The sequence below is a fragment of the Fragaria vesca genome, linkage group LG7 (genome assembly GCF_000184155.1).
Source record: "Fragaria vesca subsp. vesca linkage group LG7, FraVesHawaii_1.0, whole genome shotgun sequence".
NCBI classification, from domain to species: Eukaryota; Viridiplantae; Streptophyta; class Magnoliopsida; order Rosales; family Rosaceae; genus Fragaria; species Fragaria vesca.
This window is the reverse complement of record NC_020497.1, coordinates 5070891-5089165: the sequence shown is the minus strand read 5'-3', so window position 1 is coordinate 5089165 and position 18275 is coordinate 5070891. Positions and strand designations below refer to the sequence as shown.

The 18275-nt window shown below is 38.9% G+C and overlaps 1 protein-coding gene across 1 annotated transcript; it reads right to left on the bottom strand.

Moving 5' to 3' along the window:
* Positions 1-39: 39 nt before the first annotated feature.
* On the bottom strand, positions 40-10701 carry LOC101300384 (mediator of RNA polymerase II transcription subunit 12-like). The gene is made up of 12 exons (XM_004306735.1): positions 10574-10701; positions 10285-10344; positions 9715-9820; positions 9298-9366; positions 9104-9157; positions 8879-8986; positions 8134-8283; positions 7681-8025; positions 5123-7527; positions 1959-4541; positions 1231-1555; positions 40-918 (listed from the first exon to the last, which is right to left on the bottom strand). Exons 1-12 carry the CDS (start codon positions 10699-10701, stop codon positions 466-468), a joined length of 6786 nt encoding a protein of 2261 aa, XP_004306783.1. The 3' UTR covers positions 40-465.
* Between the last annotated feature and the right edge of the window lie 7574 nt (positions 10702-18275).

Sequence of the window (18275 nt, the reverse complement as noted above, 5' to 3'; positions counted from 1 at the left end):
ATATATATAGAGAGAGAGAGAGAGAGAGAGAGAGAGACTGAACAGAAAAATAGAAATTAATGATTAAAAGAGAAGAACAGCTACATATAATTCTGAAGATATCTTACTCTGATCAATTGGTAAACTGAATAAAGATTCCTATATATACAACAGACCTCCGAACAGCAGGCAGAGGTACACAGGTGGATGGGGGTGATCAAAGGGTTAGTAGTCAAGCAGGCCCTGGGTGACATGGGCCGTGTGAGAACATCTACACAAGTCCTCCAAAACGACCCCTCCCTGCCCCCACTCCACACCGCAAAAAAATATTTCCTTCAACAGCTTCTCAAATCGAAGGAATGGACCCGAGCAACACAGTGATCTTCATACTAATTATGCACAGTGAATGAAACCATGAAGTTACCTGCTGCGAGGGTTCATGCTCCAGAACGCTCCAGAAAAATCAAGAAGATAGTTAACTTAAACTCAGCTGTCATCATCCACAGCACCAATGTATGTAAGATCCTTCCGTCTTACTCTTACAGCCCCCTTAAGCCAGCTAGATGCTCGAAGATTTCCATGATCTGCACTGCCTATCAAAGCACTGTTGCATGAGCTCGGGCCTGATCCTGCACCATCTTCCAGGAGTGTCCATGGGTCAATCTCCATATCATTATCCTGGGATGGCAATGGCTTTGACTTCCCTGTTACAGTAGTTACTGTTCGTGCCAGAGGAAACTGATTTTTCTGAGGTGTGTTCAAGTTTGTGGAGTAAATCCCAGAGTTTGATGTGCTGGGCTGAAGAACAGCCAAAGCCATGTTTGGAACTGGTGGTGGGTGGCACGACACAAAGCACCGAATAGAAGGAATTATTACAGGCATTGCAGTTTGAATACGCCACCTAACAGAGTCAGGCAGCTGCATGCGATCCAAGTCATTCTGCATCCACAGAAACACATTTAAGATAAGTCATAAACCCATTTACTATTAACTGAAAATGATAGTCAACTTAAAAGAAATGAAGACCAAATGAAAAACTTGAGGAATACTGAATCTAGGTTGTACTTTTTCTTTTCTTTTCTTCCTTTTTGCCCTCTCATTCGAGGTTCTAGTATTATTTGCAACTCCAAGGAATTTGATTTACATAACTACATTTGTCACCTCGCTCTCCCCTTCTTTCTCTCCTTTTTTCTCCCGTTTGAATTAATTTTTGTAGGAAATGGTAGCATGCAAAACAAGAGATGGACAAACCTGCAAATTCTCTGCCAGTTCAGGATCAAATGCCACAAAACCTTTCCCACTTTCTTTTGTTGGCTTAGTAGATCTCAACCAACTTGGCTGGCAACTACTTAACAGCCCGTGCAAAACCAACAATAACTCGTCAAAGAGACTTTCGCTTGACAAGTCAGTGAAAGCAGCAGTGGCCGCATCTGTTGAAGAATCTGACTCCCTCTTGGATAAAGAACTCTGCGAGGGAGTTAAGGGTGTGCTTTGATACTCATGTACAACTCTGTTTCCTAGAAGGCGTAATACAACCAAGGCAAGCCCATGCCTCATGTTCCGCGCTGATGGCTCCCTGAGAGATCCAATATAAAGAAAAAACATGAATTCAATTTAAACTAAAGATTCTGAACATGAAACTAAACTGAATAGAAACGAAAAGAACAAATAAATTCAATCCACTAATTAAAAAAAAACATGAATTTAACCCAAAATAAAGGAAAAAGATAGATAAACAGAGGTTTGGATAATTAGCAATAGTAGAACCCAGCAATTCACAACATAAATCAAAGATAGATGAACAAAGATTTACAAAACATATATCACGCCTACGTGCAGATAAGGCGGATTTAAATCAGCAACAACAAAGATAGAGGAAACTGGTAATGCAAAAGAAAAGGCATGCTCAAGGTAACAAAACAAGTACCATGACCGAAAATAAAAAGAACGCAAAAAACAAAATAGCTCTACGCAATTACCTATCTGCATAGATGATTGGAAGCAATCTCAAGAGTAACTGCAATCTCAACGACATAGAAGCACGCAAAGCTGCAGGGGACGGTGGAGCAGAATCTGCTGCTCCTGCTGCACGTCTAGCTAATCCAGGGCTGCCACCCCGTATTCCTTTGCGATTATTTCCTTTGCTCGTGGGACCTTCGATTCCAGAAGGAGTTTGTCCCGCTTGCTTGCTTGTCCCGCGAGTCACTGTACTAATTTGTTGCTCGATGTTACTCAACTGCTTGATCAAATCATTTGCAAAAGTGTTCCGTGAGTCATCGGAACTTTGATCTATGCAAGGAAGAAGTAATTCAATGAGAGCCCTCTCTGTCACATGCTGCTGGGAGACACTTTGGCCTTCATTGTCAAATATTGGACTGGATCCTTTCCCATGCCTTTTTGACTCTGTCCCCTCTTCAACCATCTCACCCTCTTCAAGGGAAGTGACTTCAAACTTCTTCTTATCTCCCCTGTTTGTCAGAATATCAAATTCAGAAGTGAACCAGCCCCAAGGTTTCCAAAAGTGGGTCTTAGTCGAAAGTCCTTTACTCTCGGCAATATTCATAAGCCGTTGTCTAATGGTTTTTCGTCCAAAAAGAACATCTGGACCACCCAGGAACCATTTAACCTGCAACAACATAGAATCGGCTAGTGACCGTCCAAAGAGATGAACCACATCTGAGAAAAGGGCAGCGGCATCAGGTCTAACCAATAATCTTGTAAGGATGATTTCAATGAAATATTTCTCATTTTCAGAGGCAGCAGCCTTTTCTGGACTAGGTGAGGATGAACGTATGGCATCCACCAAAGACATATCCTGTGTCTCTAGTTTTTCAATGAGGGCTTGTTCATTCAAAAGGAGCCTGAGCTCTACCCACTGCCAATGAAATTTTGCAGGTTGAAGGGTATCTAAAATATGCACAAGCTTATCTACAAGCTTTGTTTCGCGCTCTGAATAGTGAACTTTAGATTCACCCTGTCCAGATAGGTGATTTCCTTCCCCCTGTGTGAATAAAGAGTTTGGCATCTTACAATCAAGAAGGGCATTCAGAAAAAGCCTGGCACGTAATGGAACAAAAGCCATGGATTTTAAATGAATGTCTGAACCGTTCAACTCCAGCATGGCTGCAAATTCCGCATCACTGCCATCTGCTGCCACAAGATCATAAAAACCCTGACTATCTCTCAGACAGACATCACGAAAAGGCAAATGCTTAATAATATCACCTACAGCTATTGCCAAAGATTGATACAACTGATTAATATCTTCGCGAACTGCAAGGCTAGTGTTCAGAAGGAATGGCCGCCATATAACAAAGGCAAATATTGAATAAGCAGGTGGAAAAACCAAACGGAGAGGAAGCATTCGCTGCATCCTGGAAAGAGCTATTATGGATGGTTCACTCAAGAGTTCCACAACCATTCCATCTGAAACAGTTCTGCAGTTTCCAACAAGCAATCTAAACCAATGAACATAAACTTCAAGTGAGGTATCACCCTTAAGTGCCCCAGCAGAACGAGCATTACCATTAGAGTTGGATCTGCTATTCCTCACAAATTGAATTATATCCAACTTTTCCTTAAACCTGAACACAGTCACCAATCTCTCCAGGCTAGTAATCCCATTAATAACTGCCCCAATGATTAGAGCAGAAACAGCAGCTGCAACTTTTGTTGCTCTCCCAATCACTACTTTTGAAGAGCTATTTAAAACTTCATTGGAATCATGGGATTCAGGAGACTGATTCCGAGAGCCCTTTCCAGGAGAAAAGGCCACAGCAAGAGCAGAACAAGCTTCTGTGGCAAGAGCTACCTCAAATACACGAGTTTGACGCTCTCCAAGAGCTTCCTTCAGAAGGCACAGGCAACTTATATGGATGCGCAGAATACGTCTAGCAAAGTGTAAGGAATCAGTGGCAGATGGATAACCCACTGCTCTAAAATCAGGAACTTTCGCTAGAATTGGCCCTATATTACCGATAATAGCAGAAACAGCAGATGACACCAAAGTCGGGTCGCCTTCTTGAGCAGCACCACCAGTCTGCCGAATGCAGTCCATCAGTTCAGTTATTATTTTATGAGCTATCTGATACCCATCATCCCATTTTTCAACTGCAGGAGCTTTAGGAGTACTGCCAGCAAAGAGTTTTCTCTCCTTGCCAGAAAAATACTGGAAGGCATCATCAACATTCACATTTTTTTGAACAATCTCTCTCATGTTCATACCCACCCGAGATGGCCGGACACCACTAATCTTTTGGCGAAAATAATCATCAAGATCTTCGACTCCAGATGGAACACCAAGCGGAAACCCTAACTCTCCATCCACTGATTGCCCAGCTTCAAGTTCAGAATAAAGCCTCTTATCACATGATAGCTTAAAACTCTTCTCCCATTCAATCACACTAGCCACATTGCCATACCGCTTCAACAGATACCGACTGTAAACTAAGGCAGCCGAACCTGAAAGTCTTCCGTTAGATGCCACTACTGCAGAAGCACGGTGCATTGTTGCTGATAAGACTTCTGGAATGAGATCTGTTGCAAGAAGTATGTTCTCATACCTGAACAAAATACAATATTAGAGAGCAAAATAAAATACTTAACTGAAGCAGCAATATTTAATTGGGAAACCATTTATGGAAAAAACAATAATTCTGTGCAAGAGTTCAAGAATCAAGTATAAGCTGGATAGGCAGTATAACTTTTTTCAGCCTGTGCAATACAACTGTGTTCTAATGAGAGAAAAGTTTATGAAAGACTGGCAGATTATTTTAGAAGAGGACTGAGACCACTTCCCAAAGATGACAGGACAGGCAAATTATTAGAAGAAGAAAACAAACATAGCGAAATCGTTTCCTTTCCTTATTGAAGATATTGAAACCAAAAGGGTAAACTACTTATGTCGCATGTGGGGGTGTGCTGAGAGACTGTAACTCCATTTCTATCGGGATCTCTCCAGCATCAATAAAATCAACACCACATAGATGTATTAAATGATTATATTTCTCTTCTCAGCCAAAAAAAAAAAGACGATTCTCAAAAAGAAACGGATGGACAAGTGATTCTATAATGGAGCGAACAGAAACAGAAATGTCTCAATTTTGCAAACATATGAGTGGTATATAAAGATAAGAGAGTGCACCTTCGGAGGGATGATATTAGAAATGCCTCCCCAACTTCACACACTTGGCCTTCAACATTTCTTGGCAGCAGTAGGATGTTTCTCCCACTATGAATAGTAGAATTGGGGCTAGTAATAACCTTTGGCAGCAGCCAAAGGAGAAACTTTACTGCTGAAACTAAATCATCAGAAACATCCATAAAATACAGTGCAGCAGAAAGTTCGTCCTCACCAAGCTTCCACCGTGTCGAGCTCCTATCATCAACTGCTGTGAAATTTCTACCAAACTGGCCAACCTTAGCAATTGTCTTTTCAGTCTCTTCAACAAGCTGCCTGATATTAGTCATTAACCAAACAGTAATAGTCCTCTTCTCTGCAAATCGCAGCCTCTTTAAAGCTTTTCCAATCGAAACAATATCACCAGCATGGTTCATTTTGGTGGTATCTGTAGGTTTTGGAGCTTCTCCCTCTAGTCCAGATCTATGATGAGGGCAATTTATCTTATTGTTGCAGACATGACTTGTAGAAGCTCCCTGGCTCCCCTCAATCCTAGAAGCTGCTAGTTGAGCAAGACTTTGAGTTTTGCGAGGTCCTTTCTGCCGATTCTTAGATACCTGTTTAGTTAACTTGACTGGTAAATCAACCTTCAGCGGCTCTGAGGATTTAGGTATCTTCCTCATCCACCAAGTATCTTCATCATCTGAAGGAATTGGAGAATTTCCTTGGATATATGAGCTCCTTTCCTCACTAACTTTTTGTCTCTTTGCTCTTCTGCATTCTTCACACCCAGGAGTACCTTCTCCAAAATCCATCTTGTTCGAGATCAACCCAAAAGGCCTCTTCAAACTCCCTTGGGATTCTTCAAGTCCTGTATCTGTTGGTGGGGTGGAACTATATGGCAGTTGCAACAGTAGTGAGATTGCTTCCTTTAGCTCTTCAACATCAGCATCACTTTTGCCCCTCTTGCCACTTTTGCCAGGCAAAATGTTGGATGGCAACTCAACTGTCTTCCACTGATCAGCAGAAACTGGCAAACCACCATCCTTTCCAGGGATGGCATTATTTTCTTGCTTCAGAGCTGACTTCATACTCATATTTTTATTATGATCACCGAGAAATCCACGAAGTATGAGGCGCCGCTCATTTGAGTAAGAACACATAGCCTCCAAAAGTTTGGGGCCTTCAGCAATCCCTGCTTCTTCCAGAGCATCATGCATAAAGAGCCCAGGCAACAACTTCAAGACCTGATAATGCCTCTTCCTTCTGTCTGATTCAATGACTGGCCCATTTATATCCATAATGCCACTAACTATCAGCTGTCTAACATAGGCATGGGGGTAAAAAATACCAGAGCGTATGAGTTCGATCACAAGAAATTGGAGGCGCTTGAAACCTTCTCCTTTTCCTACATCATGTTGATCAATCCAACAAACTATGACATCATGTAAAGGGCCAGGACTCTCAAATATATTTGATGATTTCACACTTCTTTGGTGGACACTTGACTTATTTTTAGATTCATAAGAACTTCCCATGAAACTTCGGACAGGGAAATTATTCTGCTGACAGGAACCTTTAGCAGGGTTGTCATTCTTATGCTGAGGTGAACTTTGTAAGTCTCGGATCTTTAGTAACAAAAGCCGAGCTGCAATGTGCACCTGGGAGAAATCTTTTCTGCCAGTAAATTTCAACTTACCAGGTGGAGCGGTTCGAAAATCCCTGAAATCACAAGTTGCCCACTCACAAAGGAAAAATACTGAACAAATAAATGACAGGTTCACAGTCCCAATCCATTTCAATGAAGTTCTCAAGCGAGGACTAACTTCTGCGACCCAATTTTCATTCATAATTCCATCGCAAGGATCTTCAAACAGAAATCTATATGCGCCAAGAACATCCCCCTGCACAAGAGACCTATCTAGGGCCTGTACCGCTTTAGCAATACTATGGTTTGGATAGCTAGGGCTTGTAGACTTTTCAAGATTATCAGCACGCTTCTGAATGGATGAAACAACATGATCAAAGGCCAATGATTGAAATTGAGCATCAAAAGCTTTACTTCTAAATACAGAAGCAACTTCTGCTGACCCAATTTTAATCTTTCTCACATCATCAGACAGCTTCGGTAAACTTCCTTCGTTTGCTACATAAGAGACTACACATGGTGGTAAGGGAAAGCAATCCAAAGCTACAAACGAGTCAGGTACAGAGAGTACTAAATAACGAAGCATCTCCACCAGAGCAGACACTGTATACGCCCTTCTGGAGTTATCCACAAGATCGGATCCACCTTGGGAAGGTTCGCGTATGAAACGAACAGCTGTCCCGACAAGATTGCGCACATAAGTTTGAGATAAAACAACAGTCTCCAGAACACCATATATAATAGGCAAAAGCAACTGCACAATCTCGAGCAATTCCTTCTCCTACAACAATACATGTACATTATAATTAAAAACCACAAAAAGAAAAAAACAAACAAACAGCACAATCAATCATTACTCCTCTTTACAAGGGGATCAAGATAATTTTAAACTCATTACATAGGTCTTAAAAAAATAAAGGCAGGAATGTAATACCTGCAGTTGACGTAGAACCCATTCAATGATAAGAGTAGGAAGAAGCAGCCCTTCGGCATGATGCCATTGCAAAAGCCGTACCACATACCACCACTTGAAATGTAGGGAAGGCTCCTCACCATCAAGGAGTGATGATGCTGGATCACTCCGTTGTGATACTGACCCAGCATAAAGCATTTGTTGTGACCGATCTCTATTGTGTGAACTAAGAAGTGAATTGTTTCTTGAAAAGAATTCATCGAGAAGATACTGCAAGTATTCAATGACATCTTTGGTCCAGAGCTCTGTGCGAGACAACTGAGTTTTATCAGGTATCCCAGATATACTAGAAGAACCTGGCCGGATCTGCAAAAGATACAGCAATTAAATGCTATGGCCTATGGCTGCAATCCAATATAAAAAGTATTGGCAAATATGTTAAGATCAGTGAGCCATTCTGATACAAACGTGTACCTGATTAAGATAAGTGACTTTAACAAACCAAGTTGCTCTCAGCAATGGAACATTATTCCTTGTTAGAACTTCAAATAGAGATCTTTTCCTATACCCATGAGGAACATGATCAGCCAAAGAACGCAAGCGTTTGTGTTGTTGTGATAAACCCTGGAAAAAATATGGAAGTAAATTTAAAGAACATATGAAAAAAAAAAACAACTAGAATGACCACTTGAATTATAGGCACTACGCCAAACCTTCACAATAAGAGCACATTAGGTGTGTTCAAAGTGAGACTGGCTTTTGCATTTCTGGTCGCTACTCTCTGTTTACTGTTACATTAGGCTGAGATTCCCTATCTACTCATTCTACAATCATCTTTTTGTTGAACAAAAGTTTGAGAAAAGTTTAACACTTCAACTCCATACTAATTCTTAGATTCAAATGGTAAGCTATCTGGGAAACAAGAAAGTAATTATATGGGATATCCAAAATGTAGCAGTTATTTCAAGCAGTGTTCAAACTGTCACTAGCGACAATTGAACTGCCAGTGACGGTCGCAATACATAACATTCTTTTATACCCTACAGTCCTGGTAAATAAGATATAATCACTCCTAGTTCTTTAACTCTGTCACTTGGAATTCTTAAACACGAATGCACAGATAGAGAGGGAAATTATAGAATAGACGTCTGCTTTGTTTAAAATAAAAAGTATATAACCAATTCAAAAGACTGCATGTTCAAGAGAACATAGTGCATACCTCAATCCATTTTTTTCGTAAGTCTTCACCACAGGGCCTTTGTTCCGGAAAAACACCAGGCTTTGTTAATAGTGAATCAGCAAGAGGAACACCATAGACTTGACCAGCCTGAAATAGAAGTATGATTACAGCAGTCAAGAAAGTGATAACCACCTTATAAACCCCACCTAAAAACAAAAAGATTATGCAAAAGCATATAAGCACTGTTGTTTGACGCATTTTTACCTTCCTCTTTTGAGCACGAGATTCATTTATGGCTCTAAGACGCTTTTTGATTGCCTGCAGACAAGAGAGAAAACTTAATACCATATAATTGACATAACATTTGCCAATAGAAGAAATGGTCAGTCCTAAGGTGAAAAACATCTATTAGAAACATCTCGAGATGTCTCTCATAACTTAAATATTTAAGGAATTACCTCTCTACACCTGAAGACAAGAGGCTTGCTGAAACCTTGGACCTGACTAAGTGATATCTCTCTGGACTCCTGGAAAATTTAGCAAGTGTCATCCTAAGAACTAACGTCTGATGGATCCACAAAATTTACAATCTCGGAAGTCCTTAACAGTGTAATTAAAGACCAGGCAATGTAGAAGTTACTCTTGATCATCAAAATGTGCCACATAAAATCCTTTGATATATAACAAAATGGAATATTTCTCTTAATTTGAAGAAAAAAATCATTTTCAAGAAAATACAAAGCGGATGAGCACAAATGGTTATTAAAAGTTGATTGTGTATTTTGGATGAACAATCATATGGGTTTTGCAAATAGATAACAACTCTTAAAGGTCTCTTTATATTTACCCATCAATTACTTTATATGAAATTTTACCTCAATTCCATCAACAGTCTCCCTGTATCCAGATTGGACATATTCCCTGGTAAGTGTCTCCTCTGGGCAATTTGGGGTTTGGGGATGGAAGTCAGGTGGCCCAAGTCTGAGATTAGATTAAGATGTTAAGAAATTACTTTAAACTGAGTTTTGACATAGATACATGAAGAAAGAAACATAAAATTAGAAGAGAAACACTAAAAAATTAAAACAGATATTTTAGAAAATATAAAATATATCATTAAGTAACTATATCCAGCACTATCAACATACAGAAAAAAGAACATTCCAGCAACTTCAGTACGTATTTCTTTCAGTTGTTACATTAATGAAATACATACAAAGGAAACCCATAATAAAATGACAGATGTTATAAATAAATATATATATATATATATATATACAGAGATTCTCAGGTGCGGACGTTCGCACCGCTTTAAGGTGCGGACGTTCGCACCGCTTTAAGGTGCGGACGTTTGTACGGTGCGGCCGTCCGCAGCTGAGAAGGCCTGTATATATATATATATATATAGTAGAGGAAAAAAAGGCAGTATGAGTTCCAAAATTTACCGAGCATTCAAAGGGTCTTTCTCACACTTCAACTTGTAAGGTGCTATTTGAGATGGCCGCCTGCACGGTCAAGAAAAAATCACCTCATTTTATCAAGCCAAAAGCATCCAACTTAGCAATACATAGGAAAAAGATCAAGTTCCTTTACAATAATTCAAACTATACAACCACTATATAGCAATATAACCTTCATCAGGAGTTAAGAACGTTAGCCCAAAATGGATAGATGGAGTTAGTTGGTGGAGGGAGAGGGCAACAAACTATGAAATTTGCAGGAAAGGATAATTACCTAGAATTTATAGGTAAGTGAGCTGGCAGCGTAGATGATTCAGCTCGGACAGAATCCCTTCCGGATGCCCCACCTATTGTGTTGTTATTAACTGCACCAGTGCAGCCGGTGGCATGATACCTTTGCATTTTCTTTAACTATCATCGGCATACTGCCCCCAGCATCGAACTGCTACAAGAAGCTGCCAAGCTAAACAACTTGGTTAGAACATGGCTACAATGTTTTGAGAAAACCCAATCACCAGCAGAAGCTATAATTCCATTAGTCAACACAGAAATACAAACATTAAATGATGATGGATGTGCTAAGAAGGATCAAAAAGCTTAATCTCATGTATAGAACTTTTACATCGAATAACTTCAATCAGAAGCTACATAATGCAAAGTGATTGCAGTCTGTCAAGGTAAACTCTTAGCTAGTAAGCATGTATTGGTATTGCAGACCCGAAAATCTATTACATGCGATGTATAAGATAATGAACTTCAGCTCATTATACCGAAATATGTAAGAGAATATTAATTTGTAAGAAATTCACATATTATAGATGAAATAATGGAGCACAAGGATTACAGCTTTTTCGTTTCTAATTTGTTCAAGTGACAATTGTTTCTGATTTATTCAACCAAAGCAACCTCTCAGTTTCTTTTTAAAAAAAAACCCTTTGCTTCAGATTATATACTTATATAAATGTAAATCTCTCTGTCATTTGATGTGTCTGACTTCTAGTTGGTATATAATAAATAATGAAATTTTTGCTCCATTGCCAAAATAGTTCGGATAGCAATTTGAAGAAGACTACCAACCCCTATGCCTGCATATTTTCTACATTCGAATATTAAAGCTACTTGGCATGTTGAAGAAAGAACGTCTAAGAAATGCAGAAATATTTATTAGCTTTCAACACTTTCAACATTACCTAGAAGTTGCCAAATTCGAAAACTTGAGAATAACATCAAATACAACCACAACTAAGATGATCCTTAGTCTAAAAATCCCCAAATAATATTCAGCTCATTTCTTACACAACCACCTTTTACACTTCCACATACACCTCCTTAATTTCTACCCGCAATAGTAAAAACCCAAATCAATTTGATCTACATTCGAAATACCCCATCTACTCATTTCCAAAAACCACCCAAGTAGCTCAAATCAGTTCAATTTCAACAATTACCAATACACCCAAATCTGCTATTCAAACCTAAAAATCCGAGCTTGTAAACCTAAACACCTAACGTTCACGAATCCTATTCCCAAACCAAAACACCCAATCTAAACCCAAAAGCAGCATATTTTTAAATTTAAACAATAAAAATAAAGCTAGGGTTTTGAAGAAATACCAATTTCCAGAAAAGCGAGCAATCTCGAAGCTACGAATTGGGGCCTCCAGCATGAAGTGGAGCTAGGGTTTTTTCACGGCAATGGTGTAAGAAAAGGCGGAGACTTTGAGATTTGGGGGAAAAAAAAAAAGATTGAAGCTTTGAAAATTAGGGATTTGGGAAATTGGGGATTTTGGGAAAATTGAGGGAAGCCGAAGAGAAGAAGAAGAAGGGTTTCGGGGGTTCTGGGGGAGTTTGACTATTAATGTTTTGCTGATGATGACGATGGATGCCTCTGTTGCTTCTGTGTAAGAATAAAGGAGAGAAGAAAGAGAGAGAGAAGGGTGGGCGATCTGGGACTAGTAAATTAAATTTTGTTTCTAATTTTTTATTAAATTATTTTTTGATTTTTTTGGCTCTCTGTCTTTCCTTTTCTGCCCTTGGTTTCTATTTTGGGTTGATGTTTGAATAGTAAGTTTTGTTGGGGCAAAGTGGAGAGGAGAAGTTGGGCAAACCTAATTAAGCCTGGGTCAGATGCTTTGGATTTCATTTCCTGGGTGAAATCAAGATGAACATTATGGGTAAGATGACTTAAAAGGGAGAGAAATCTATTTTCGATTTTTTCAAACTCTGGTTGGTTAGTTGGTTTCGTAAGTGAGTTGTTATTAAGAAAAGTAGCTCAAAGTATTTTGTTTTGTTTCATTTTTACTGGTGTAAGACATTTTGTGTTTCCATGACAAGTTTGTGTGAGCATTATAGCAATCACATGTGTTGTGCATCTCAATTTATCTAGTGTTACTGCAGTTCCAAACTTCCACCAACTTCCCTTTCTGTGCAGAACATAGAGTAAGGCACTTTGGCTATGCTCTCTCAATGGAGGCAGCAGTAATGTACTCTTGTCCCAATATGCCATGCCCTAATGTTGACCCAAAAGGAATGGCCCATTCTTGGAGGTATATGTATTTGGTTAAAGGCACCCCATTTTCTCTTGGCATTAGTACTTCCACCAATAGTACTTACCTTAGGGTTTCCTTTTTCCCCTTTCTAGCTCCTATATTTGACTTTCTAGTTTTAAATGCAGTACATCATCTTGCATGCAAATACTTGTTAGAATCATATTGGGGTTTCAGGTGTAGATAAATGTCTTTTTATAGTAGCTAATGTTGTATGTAAGGAAGTGTCTTTTTCGCAATATAGCATGATATTTCTACTTATTCAAAGAAAATGTATATTTACTTGATTTACATCTATTTTCTTGTCATTTTTCCTATTTGATTACATTATCTAACACCAGCGCATCAAAAATGACAAACAACATATTCAAGTTTGAAAATGAAAAGACTTCAAGTTGTCCATCATTAAGGTTTGGACGTAGTTCTAAAGATATCGAGAATGGTTTACGTCATGGATATAACCGCTTGGTTCACACAGTTGAGATAGTATCCGCTTTGGGTGTGCTTTTGATCTTGAGGTTTCACTCTAGAACACGTCTCAATGTAAGGATGTGAGTCTGCACATATAAGCATTTTTCTTCCCTGGGCGATGTGAGACGTGTGTGCCTACTAGCTTCCAACAACTTCAAGCACCTGCTCAAATAGGTCACCCCCCCCCCCCCCCCTCCCTTCTTTAAGGGGCCTGACATCCTCGACAAACATTTTCGGCTGAGGATAGGCTCTGATACCATATGTAGTAGACTAGTTCACACAGTTGATATATTGTCCGCTTTGGACCCACCAATCCTTACGGTTTTGTTCTTGAGGTTTTAAGCTAAAACGCGTCTTAATGTAAGGATATGAGTCGACACATATAAGCACACAACTTGTCTCATTGCGCGTTGTGGATCGGAAGGCATGCACTTGCTAGCTTATAGTGACCTTAAGCACCTGCTCAAATAGGTCACCACAATCCAACCCTTCTTTATACCATATGTAGCATACTAGTCCACACACTCACGCAGTTGAGATATTGTTCATTTTGGACTCACTGACTAGACCTGTTAATGGATCGGATTTGGAGCGGATCGACATAGATCCGGGCCTGTTTAGTAATTTAAAATTTTGGATCCGGACCCGACCCGTTACTTGCCGGATCTTTGATAGCTCGATCTAAATCCGTATTCGGCGGGTTAAAGGGTACCCGACTCGTTAATCCGATCCGTTTATAAAAATAAATATTTTAAAATTTTGAATAATAATTTTAGAATTTTATCATAATTTCTCATAAAACACTAATTACAAAATGAAGATTTACAACAAAAGTTAAATTACATGGCCAAAAGAACATAGGTTATCAAGAGAATTATTATATTATTTAATATTATATTTTTAGATTAGACTACAAAAGAACATAGGTTATCAAGAGAATTATTATATTATTTAATATTATATCAATAATATTATATCTTATAAAAATATTATTTAATTATTTTAGAACGGACCAGATCATCAACCTGGCAAATGGGCGGGTTGGGCGGTTAGCGGGCGGGTTGAAGCAGGTTCAACCCGTTGAACCCGCTACAACCCGTTAAGCTAACGGGTTATAACGGGTTGAACTCGTTGGGTTCGCGGGTTACCCGTTAGAACCCGTTAAGACCCGCTAAGGCGTTTTTTTCCTTCTTTTTTTTTGAATCTTTCTTTTTCTAATCAAATCAAACACCTATATTTTTTTTTCTCTTCTAATAGCCCTTTTTATTTTTACCTGTTAGAAATGCAGCTTCAACAATATTACTTGTCTTCTATGCAATTATAAGTTTGTAACATTAATATCTAATTGTAAAATTGATGCCGAACAACTCATATACAAAAAAATTGATGTCGAACAACTCATATCTAGGTACTCTCTTCTACACTCCCACATTGTGCTAAACACCCAGTACTACTATTAACACCCAGCAGTACTCCCACCTTGTTTCTCTTTTGTTATGATCTATCAGTCCAATGTCAAGTCTAGCACGTTTTCACTAAGTTGCTCCCAATCAGTGTGATCTTGATCTGAAATATATATTAAAAAATTTAATCAATTTAAAATTAAATGAAACTCACAAGATGAAAAAATATGAAATTAATACAGTGATTAAGTGATAGAGAATTTACCTTTCTTACCGATTAACCAATCACGACAACATAACAATGCTTGAACGGTTTCAGGTAATAGTGAGCTTCGATTTTGGTCCAATACTCTACCAGCAATACTGAATGCAGACTCGGATGCTACCGTAGAAATAGGAATTGTAAGCACGTCACGAGCCAAGTGACCAAGTACTGGATAGCGTAATTGTTCCATTTTCCACCAAGAAAGAACATCAAACTCTTTCTTTTTTCTATCTAATCTTTCTTCATCAAGATACTTCTGAAGCTCACTTTTAACACTCAAACTTGAACCACTTGTGTAAGTAGCATCAAAATCCTACAAAAAATACAAATAAAACAGAAATAAACTATTAAACACAAATAAAACCTATCAGATAGTAGCAAATCCACATCAATCAACACCTTTTAATCACATTTCCATAATACCACAACTAAGCTTCATTTAACAGCTGAGAATACACACTCTACATGTTCAATTTCTTATGTTCAAGAATTCCAAATAGCTTTTCATTCCAAAGAACTGAAATGATACTCAAATGAAAACAAATCATATGATCACAAATGCATAACCAATTGAAGAACAAAAGTAGTGTACCTGAAAAAAGGCATCTTCACCTTCTGTTTGAGAACAACTCTCACCCATAAATCCACTTGCATTGTCGGGTGACCACTTATCCACGTAGACATTGAAGAGAGATGACAAAGTGTCCTTGAAAGCCTTCAACTCCATAGAATCTGCACTGTAGAGACTTTTATAGGCCCACTCTACAAAATCCATCTTGTATCGAGGATCTAACACAACGGCTATACCAAGGACCAAGCTATAATCAGACCAATATTTCTCAAACTTGATGTTCATGTCATTCGCCATTTGTCTCATGAATGCATCTTTGTCTTTAATGGCTTGTTGAATGTTTTGCTGAATCATAAATACCTTGGGGAAAAACAAGTTCGAAGTTGGATACTTGGTTCCAGAAAATAGGCAAGTGACATCATAAAAATATCCTAGGAACCTCGAGGTCTGCTCAACCTTGATCCATTCATCAAAAGAAGGACAACACTTAAAATCTGTGTCACATAATGCAAAGTTGATCAAAGCACGGCGATAGAAGAGTGCACTATCTAGCATAAGATAGGTGGAGTTCCATCTAGTAGGCACGTCTTGTCGCAAAGCTCTCCTACTACCTCCCATTCCAACTTGATCAATACAACCCAAAAATCTTTCCTTTCTTGCCATTGAACCCTTGATGTACTTGAGACACTCACGAATCTTTATCACTGACTGATCAATAGATTTCAACCCATCTTGAACAATTAAGTTCAAGATATGTGCACAACATCGAACATGAAAAAATTTCCCATTTAACAAGAGTAGCCCTCTAAAATTCAACTGAGTTCTCAACTTCTCAACAAAGGAATCATTAGCAGATGCATTATCCAATGTAATCGAAAACAGTTTCTTCTCAATTTCCCACTCACATATCAAAGAATTAATCTTTTCAGCCAAAGCAATACCATTATGTGGTGGAGGAAAACGACAAAAGCTAATTATCTTCTTATGCAATTTCCATTCCAAATCAATCCAATGTGTCGTGAGTGTCAAATAACCATCAGTTGTTTGAGAACTCCATAAATCAGAAGTCAAACAAATCCTCCCTTGAACATAACTTAAAATACTATGAAGCTTTTAAACTTTTCACTTTCAAAGAGCTTTGTAACATGTGACTTAACGGTGTTTCTACTAAGGCAACTTAAGAATAGGAGAAATATAATGAAACACAGCTCTAATCCCCTCATACTCCACAAAACGAAATGGCAAATCATGTCGTACAATAGCCTCAACAACCAATTCACGAAATTTTTCATGCGAAAACTTTGAAGAACGTGTAGAAGACTGAGGTGACACTACAATATCCTTATTATAACATAGGTCATGATGGCGTATAAGGCTACCTGTTCCTGTCGCTTTGTCGCACTTATACACTGCTCCACACTTGGTGCATTTTGCACGCTCTATCTGATCATCACCCACATGTAACTGTTTAAAAGACAACCAACAACGAGAAGTCTTCTTTCTCTTATGAGCAGAAACCTCTGTTGTTCCTCTTTCTACCACAGCGGGTTCCTCTAGTTCCATTAATATTGATATATCATCATCATCCATTCTCACCACTACTCTGAAAACAAAACAATTAATACATTATCATCATCATCCATTCTCACCACAGTTTGCAAATAATCTTACTTTACAGGGTACAAGAATGAAAACCATGAATATGAGCTAGCCTAACCTGAATACCCTCTAGCTAGTCCTATAGCAACAGTGCAGCACAGACCAGAACAAGTACAAAAAGCAATACTACTTGGACTTTGAATTTTGGCCTTATTATTTCCAAGTCCAGCTGACTTTGTTCCTTCTCCTAGCTTCGATTCGGTTCTTGTTCTACATCATTAATCTAGCTAGCTAAGAAGTAGTCAATTCAAGTTTGCTAATGGCTTTAGCCGCCATTACTCTTTCTATATTCAACGAAATTCTGCCTTTCTAGAATCCACGAATTGATATTGCCCAGAAAGCAAACCAAACACAGCAAACTCACAAACACCAAATGCACAAAATTAAGAACCCACAGCCAGCAGTCGATAATTCAACAAAATCATTATCAAATACCAATTTCCTACAACAATCCCAGACCCAGTTCAGATTTTGACCAAAAACAATAAATCTAGAAGAGTAAGGAAACAAAAACCAACCTGAATTTTGATCTGAAGAAGGAGAGAGATTGGCGCAGTTTGTTTCTGAAGAGGGAGAGACCGAGAGAGACTGGTTTGAGGGAGAGTGGGAGACTGAAGAGAGAGAGAGAGAGAGACTGCTAACTGGACCAAAATCGAAGATTGAAGAGAGAAAGAGAGAGACTGCTAACTGTTTGTTTCTTTAGGTTTACTGTAAACCGTTAGTTTTGCATTTTTTTTTTCTTAGCGGGTTAAGCGGGTTCCGTTGGGTAACCCGTTTCCGCCCGTTAGTTAGCGGGTTCTTAGCAGGTTGTCAACCCGTTAATGTAAAACTGTAATGGGGTGGAAATGGGCGGGTTATTAGCGGGCGGTTAACGGGCGGGTAGCGGGTAACGGGTTAAATTGACAGGTCTACCAGATCATTAAGGGATCAGATCAACCTAAATCTGCATCCGACCCGTTTAATAAACGGGTTAACGGGTCTGGGTCCTTAACGGATCAACGGGTTAAATTTTCGACCCAAACCTGTTTAAAAACCACGGGTCTGGATCAAGATTCGGTTCG

What these genes read in the sequence shown, in the direction of transcription:
- LOC101300384 (XM_004306735.1), bottom strand. Translation starts at nt 10,701, where the DNA reads ATGCAAAGGTATCATGCCACCGGCTGCACTGGTGCAGTTAATAACAAC. An exon ending in CTCGTGCTCAAAAGAGGAAG is followed by an intron (nt 8,987 to 9,103) that starts GTAAAAATGCGT and finishes CTTCTATTTCAG; the next exon opens with GCTGGTCAAGTCTATGGTGT. An exon ending in CCAATCATCTATGCAGATAG is followed by an intron (nt 1,556 to 1,958) that starts GTAATTGCGTAG and finishes TGGATCTCTCAG; the next exon opens with GGAGCCATCAGCGCGGAACA.